The following is a 7,897-nucleotide window of genomic DNA, read 5'->3' as shown; positions in this document are numbered from 1 at the left end:
CCAGTAGTCAGCACTTCTGTATTGACAAGAAATTATCATGGATATGGTCATTATGATAAATAAACTGTTTTTTTGCATTTTTGTAATAATAAGGCTTTTCTACTTAAGGAATAGTTTACGTTAGCTGTATTTGGCAAAACCTTTCAGGTATTTATGATCCTGACGGGTCTTCAGGTTTTTTTTACCGTTTTAACTTTTGTTGATTTGAGCGTCACTGATGAGTTTTTTGTAGACGAAACTAGAATATAGCGCGAATAAAAAATTTGAACTCTGGTATCTCAGTTGTGTTTATTTAAACCTTGTTATATAGGTAGCAAACATTTTCACTTGTATGACAGCTTACGACATAGTTCCTTATTGATAACAATGACTATGGTTAATCTGGATTTTAAAAATGTGAAAACAATAATAAAGAAAGTGTTTCAATGCAAACCTCAAGTGGTGTAGTTAGATTATATTAGATAAAAATGCAATGGAAAAACGTGATCAATTCCCTCAATTATATCTATTAATTACATATATCTCAATATTTATTTATTTGCATTTGTCTAGAGGCGTTTTACATAACAATTCATCTAAATATATAACTTGTAATTTTTAAGTGGCAATATTCACATTTTCGGCCGACAAACACTTATGTAGAGTATATGTTGCCAGAAATACATGACAAATTGTACAACTCTGTTAGGCTGCATTACAATTTTAATACATAAGTAAACATTACATGAGGGGTATAGCTACATACTTTAGTAAATATATAGATTATGTAATGTTTTGTTTGTTTTAACAACTTGAAGCTAAATTTTCTAAATAGTTGATGCATCAAACATGACTATATTGAGGACTTCACGTTTACGTTGAGTGATTTAATACATGAAATTATTTGGTCTTTACAAAGCAAAATATCAAAAATTCTAAATTCCGGGGAAAATTCAAAATGAGAAGTTCCTTACCAAATGGCATAAACTCAAACACATCAAACAAATGTCAAATTGCTGCCTGGTGTTTTCCTGACGTACCAATAGAAGGTAAAAAATATTAGAAGAAAGCAAATTATTATAAACTCTTCTGGTTTAAACAAAATAAAAATGCCTGTAATTTACTTTTACTGAGTGAAATGCAAACTTGTCAATGTGTATTTGTAATGTATGTAACAAATTTAACAGGTCGTGTAATTCAGAAGTAAACACTTAAAACCTTTAGACCTTTAGAGCTTTCAGATTCTGGAAACTATATAAAAGTATTTTATAATCTCTCCATGTCCTTGTAAGTTTAAATTAAAAAAAATTCTAAAGGTAAACAAATATATACATCTTCAATATTACGAACAGTTCAAACAAACATCTGTAGAAATGTTTGTCTTTTACCGTATGCCATAGTTTATTTTTTCGACTTTTAGTTCCTTTTCACCTTTTTAGTTTAACATTTTTGGGACGTCTGCAGACCTGGCTCCATTGTTGGGGGCACAACGTCTTTCGTAGTGGCCTTCTTCCTAATACAACAGCACAATCGTGTCTGATTAGCTGTAAATACACAGCAACTTCCGAAGACGTCAAGGACGACCCCTCATTAAGCACTGCCTCCTAGTATGGTATGTATTAATAATTTGTTCTCCTCCAGAACATTCATAGGTATTTGCCACTGGATGTTAGGTAAAAAATAATCAATCAATCAATATTAACTGCTGCTGTCTTCTTCAATTGCAAGCAGATCACGTATAATAAGAATAAGAATAAGAATAAGAATATTTTATTTCCAATTAAAGGGCCCTATAAAGAGCTCTCATGACATTACATACAAGTACATATGATTAGACATAAATTAGAGACATATAATATAAGAAAACAACATTGTTTAGTACTATTAAAAATGGTATAAAAAGCCAGGAAAGAACCAGACAATACAATTTAGATCTTTATAATATACCATTTAAAATCATATACCACTCAAAATATGTATATTTGTGGCTAATTTGTATTCATTATTTTTTAACTTCTCCTTATCTCTAGATTTTTAGATAAATACTTTCCTAAACATTTATACACATTAAAATTTTCTTGTGTAAATAGCCATAAAAATTTTGAAAAATTGTCTAACGATTGAAAATTATTACAATTTAGAGATATTTCAGTAAAAAAATCATTTCTGTTATCAATATATAGTGGACATTCAGTTACAAAGTGAATCTCATCTTCAACTTTATTTAAAGTACAGTATAAACATTTTCTGAGTGTCTTATTCACAAACAGTTTGGCATATATATCAGTCTCAATCCTTAATGGAAGAGCGCTCATTCTAATTTTACAGATTGATTGTCTTAATCTAAAATCTTTTAGATCCAAATATTTTTTAAAACAAAATAGAGTTTTAAAGGAAAAATAGGTAGTAAGTTTACCTTGATCTGATTGTAAAACTTTATTTCTATTTTCCTTCCAGAAATCTTTGATAAATTTTGTGAAAGAGTAGATACTGGTTTTTAAATTACATGTTTGTATGCCTATTTTTTTTAAAATACAGTCTATACTTGAAAACCATGTATTCACTTTATTATTGTGAAGGTCTTTACTACATACATATGCATCATATAATAAAATGTTCTTAGAATTATTAAGTCGATGATAATATTTCAACATTGCTAATATAATATAAAAATACATTGGGTATCTCCCTAGTTCAGAAGTCACAGCAAGATTACTGGATTTCTTACTTACACCTAGAACATATTTGAATTCATGAATTTGATATGTGATTTTTCAGATGTATCATTTGAAAACACCTTTTCTAATATATATTGATCATTTTTCTTACATGCAGCTGAGTTTAAAGAAAACATACCCCAGACTTCACATCCATTGGTTTTACAGTGTGGTCATATAAATGAAGTAAAGTTGAAACACTAGGGTTTGACGATGACATACATTGTTGTAATTTAAAACATGCTTTCATTTCGTATATCAACTTATTCATCGAGATTGACTGGATTCTCTGATTTGCTGTATTTTCAATTTTTTTCGTTGTATTTTATAATTTTCGAGACATGATTGTAATTGCCAAAGAGCGGAGTATAGAGATAATAATATTCAAAAATTCTCCGACTTCATAAGATAAAATGTAGTATTTGAATTATCTACCTTGAATATTGCTGTAAGATATGATATCATGTGACGAATTTACTTCCGGTTTGGGGATACCAGACTGAGAATAATACTTCAAGTCCCCTTTGCATTGTAAGTATGAAGTAATAATGATAATTTTTTGTGTATATAAATACAAAGATAATACATGTTCCTAAGTAAAATACAAATCAACTCGTAGTCGAATAAGGAAAAGAAAGACAACACATTTGCAAACAGACGCATATGACAAATAAAATACAACACGTCGTTGTTAAACCAAGTCAAGATTTATTAAAGCAACATTCACGAATCAAAACTTAAAACGTAAGTGACCTCACACTCCGTCAAATCGTTTACTCAGCTTTGTATTGTTGTTGTGAAAATAAATATCAGCAATGCATTTATTTATAGATATTGAAAGTACAAAATATATATGAGGGTCTGAATAGGGTTTGCAAAATACGAGTAATGAATGAAAAGAGTAGAATAAAAAGACCAAAAAATAAAGAGTAACGTGAAATAGGCCGAAAAAATTAAAACAAAAAGAACAATGAGGTTCTGATATATAAGGAATAGAGAAAACGGTCTAAATAAATAAAGACACACAAAAATTATTGGCAAAAAGTTAAAGAATAAAGAACATAAACCACCTCCTTCCACCCAGAACCTCGTGTTTACATGCAAAAAAAAAAAAGAAAAAAGTGAGCCCTCCGGTAAAGTAGACCTTTTTAAAATGAGTTTGGGTATTCTATGTAAGTTCTTGTTCTTTCTTTTATCTATATATTAACGTAGCAGCATATATACAAAAATTTGTATTTTAAATGTTTTTGTTTGGTATAATAATAAGTAATGCTTTTATGTTTTGACCTTAACGTAAAAAATCAAAAAGTATAATGAATATGTCAAAAACGTTAATTGTTATATGTTCTTAAACCACCAATCTGTCTCACATCATTATTCATTTTCATATTTTTTCTTGTATCTTTGTATCAGGGCTTCCAAATTATTGAATTCAGTGTACATTTTCAAGGTTTGGACACATTTACATTGATTAGGACTATGACTAACACATATTTTGTCAAACAAAGTGGCAAACAAAGGTAAAATAAGAACATTTAAAACGGTAAGTTTTGTTTCTTGTTGCATATCTTGAAAATCATAATAAACATAGGAAATTTAATAGAACAAAAAGGCCTCAGAATGGTTAAATCTTCTATTTTTTAGTATTCCTGTGAGACAATTAAGACAATTTCAACCCAAACTTAGTTTACAAATCGAAATGGTATCTTAAATTACTTATGCTTTTTTCTTATATAGATCTGTGAACAAACATAACCGACATGGCTAAAAAAAAAATTGAATGTTGAATGTTGAATGTTGAATGTTGAATATTTAGACATCCGTCTAAAAAAGAGAACATTGAATTAACTGTCTCGTAAAATGGAACAGAAATATGATGTGCAAAATGCTGAAAATGATACTTCTCCTTCTCTTTATTTGCACCAAAGTTTCCAGCGTACTGCTCAAAGAGTTATCATCTATAAATGGTGATTTCTGATTAATTATTACTGTTTTTCCTATTAACTCAAAAAATATATTAGATAGGAAGAAACTGTTAAAGAAAACAATGATTACCAATAAAGATCTACACAAATCCCAAAATCATCGTAACGACTGGATCGAAATAGATCGCATAAACATACATTTTTGTACCGTTAACTAAAATGTGAAAAGTAAAATAACCAAAATTTCAAACTTAAAGGAAAATTACAAATGCAAAATCATTTATCAAATGGCAAAATCACAAGCTCTAACACATTAGTCGATTGGAATTCAGAGACAGGTGCCTGTGACATTAAGTTGAAAATTAAACAAATTTAATGCACCACAAGAATTGAATATACTAACCTTTTTACCGCATATAACGAACAGACGCAAAAGTAAAATGGTATATATCAACACAACTTTTACTAAATTATACCTTTTTTATGTGTCTTAAAATTTTCTCAAAAACTAAAAACAGTTTATTTTCAATGTATATCAATATCTACGATATACTGATTGAATATACATTGTACAGTGAAACCTGTAATTAGAGATCATTCAAGGGAGATGATAAAAGTGGTCTATAAATACATGTGACCTTTGAAAACAGGTTCCCTAATTTGAATAGAAGGAAGCATCTATGTGCATTATAACTTTTGAATTTTTAGTAAACAAAACAGTATTGGTCTCGTATGTATATCCACGATGAATACTTACCTAGTGAGCGATTCAGTCTAATTTGATCATCAAGTTTTCAATTTCATTGGCTTACTTATGACTTTAATTATACATCTTGTTCTGAGACCGTTGAGAAGCAAATATAACGACGTTAATACTATCAATTTGACTAGTGTGATATTAGTCACATGAAAAAGTCAAGCTTCCTTGATTTACTTGATCCTTTTCTTGTATCAACTCTAAATGCCTGTAAAAAGGTTAAAAATATGATATTATTTCTCTATACGTGAAACTGTTATCGACTATTCCTTTTATATAGTTTAAAATTGAGAATGGAAATGGGGAATGTGTCAAAGAGACAACAACCCGACCAAATAAAAAAACAACAGCTGAAGGTCACCAACAGGTCTTCAATGTAGCGAGAAATTCCCGCACCCGGAGGCGTCCTTCAGCTGGCCCCTAAACAAATATATACTAGTTCAGTGATAATGAACGCCATACTAATTTCCAAATTGTACACAAGAAACTAATATAAAAAAAATACAAGACTAACAAATGCCAGAGGCTCCTGACTTGGGACAGGCGCAAACATGCGGCGGGGTTAAACATGTTTGTGAGATATCAACCCTCCCCCTATACCTCCAACCAATGTAGAAAAGTAAACGCCTAACAATACGCACATTAAAATTCAGTTCAAGAGAAGTCCGAGTCTGATGTCAGAAGATGTAACCAAAGAAAATAAACAAAATGACAATAATACATAAATAACAACAGACTACTAGCAGTTAACTGACATGCCAGCTCCAGACTTCAATTAAACTGACTGAAAGATTATGATTTCATCATATGAACATCAGGCACACTCCTTCCCGTTAGGGGTTTAGTATCATACCATCATAATATATATGAGAAGAACATAAATTGAATTCTTTGCCCCCTTTTTAAAATCCACCAGTGAGAGACCCCATGCGTACTTTTATTCACCAAAAAAAATATTATAGCATTATTAACTGTTGTACTCATTTTTCCAGACCTGAAATGATATATGTATAATTTCTAAGTGAAAATATTTTTCAATTTATAGCGCGTATAATGGATTTGAATCACAAGTCATGCAGCATTTGTGACAGGCGTCACATTTCAAAACCGAGTACAGAATGGTGTTCCGAATGTAATCAAGCCCTCTGCACAGAATGCAGGGAATATCATAGTTTACTGGGCATTTCTGAGAATCATATGACCATACCAATTTCTCACTACGATGAGCTCCAGACATCAATTTTATCTATTAGTACCATGTGTGATGACCATACGGAGACATATGAGTTGTATTGTCAAACTCATGACAAACTTCTTTGTCTCACGTGCATTGGAGATCATTCCGAATGCAAAGGCATTAGATCAATAAACAAGATCGCAAAAAACATAAAGACTTCCGAATATTTCGATGAAGTACGCATGTCTTTACAAGATGTAGATACCAACATTGATAAAATGATATCAGAAATTCTATCAAATCAAACTAGTACTAAAGACTGTCCAGGAAAAATTTTACGACAGATCTTCGAGATTCGAGAAAATATCAACAAGCACTTAGATATGTTGGAGAAACGACTGAAGGATGAACTTTCTGAACTTGAAAATGAAGCTGAAAATGATATGCAAATGACAATCAAAAGTCTAGAGGAGAAAAAAATACAGAATGACCGAAAACGGAAACAGATGGATGACATTACAAAGTACGCGTCAGATCTACAAACGTTTCTAGGATTGAGACAATTATCTTCTGAAGTAATCACAGATGAAGCTTTCCTTAAGTCTTTATTATTAGAAGGAAGTGGTGATAAAGTCGAAATGTCAATTAAGGTGGACGAGAATTTAACTGGTTTTTCAAATGCCACCAATAAATTTGGATTGGTTGAACTCCGGAAACTTCCGAGTAGCCTCCGTCTTAAAAGTCAAAAGGGTAAACAGGCACAAACGACAGGAAATACAAAATCAATTGATAAAATCGTTGTCAAACTCGTTAAAACTATAAATACAGAAGGTGATTTAATTACGGGATGTGATTTTTTACCAGACGGCAATATGGTTTTTAGTAACTTCCCATCATTCGGATTTGATGATTTCATATCTGTATTTGAATCGAATGGAAAACTTTTGAAGACCATACCAGTAAGACCGAATTATGCATTTGACGTAATTAGTTTGGATAATCAAACTGTTGCCGTTACATATCCAACGGATCGCGAAAGTAGCATCATGTTCATAAATATACACAGTAAGAAAATAACAGCCATCAAAACTGAACATAAATGTTATAGTGCTACATTCAATGACGACAAAGTCCAATCCATTTCTCCGCAACATGGCATAATAACTATTGATGCCGAAAATGGAAAAATATTGTCAAAAATTCAAAAGGATTTACCCTACAGCTCATCACTTACAACATTTCAATCTAAACTTTATTTTTGCAACCATAAATTAAACACTATCAGGAGGGTAATTCAGTCTGGACTTTAAAAGATGATACTGTGATAAAGACGCCTAGTGGA

At 30.9% G+C, this 7,897-nt stretch overlaps 1 protein-coding gene across 1 annotated transcript; it reads left to right on the top strand.

Moving 5' to 3' along the window:
- The first annotated feature begins 3,166 nt into the window (after positions 1 to 3,166).
- Positions 3,167 to 7,865, top strand: LOC134692283 (E3 ubiquitin-protein ligase TRIM39-like). Its single transcript, XM_063552734.1, has 2 exons — positions 3,167 to 3,227; positions 6,424 to 7,865. The coding sequence occupies exon 2, from the start codon at positions 6,432 to 6,434 to the stop codon at positions 7,863 to 7,865; it is 1,434 nt and encodes a 477-aa protein (XP_063408804.1). The 5' UTR covers positions 3,167 to 3,227; positions 6,424 to 6,431.
- The last annotated feature ends 32 nt before the right edge of the window (positions 7,866 to 7,897 follow it).

The sequence above is a fragment of the Mytilus trossulus genome, chromosome 12, assembly GCF_036588685.1.
Source record: "Mytilus trossulus isolate FHL-02 chromosome 12, PNRI_Mtr1.1.1.hap1, whole genome shotgun sequence".
NCBI classification, from domain to species: domain Eukaryota; kingdom Metazoa; phylum Mollusca; class Bivalvia; order Mytilida; family Mytilidae; genus Mytilus; species Mytilus trossulus.
This window is presented reverse-complemented; position numbering and strand designations above follow the sequence as displayed.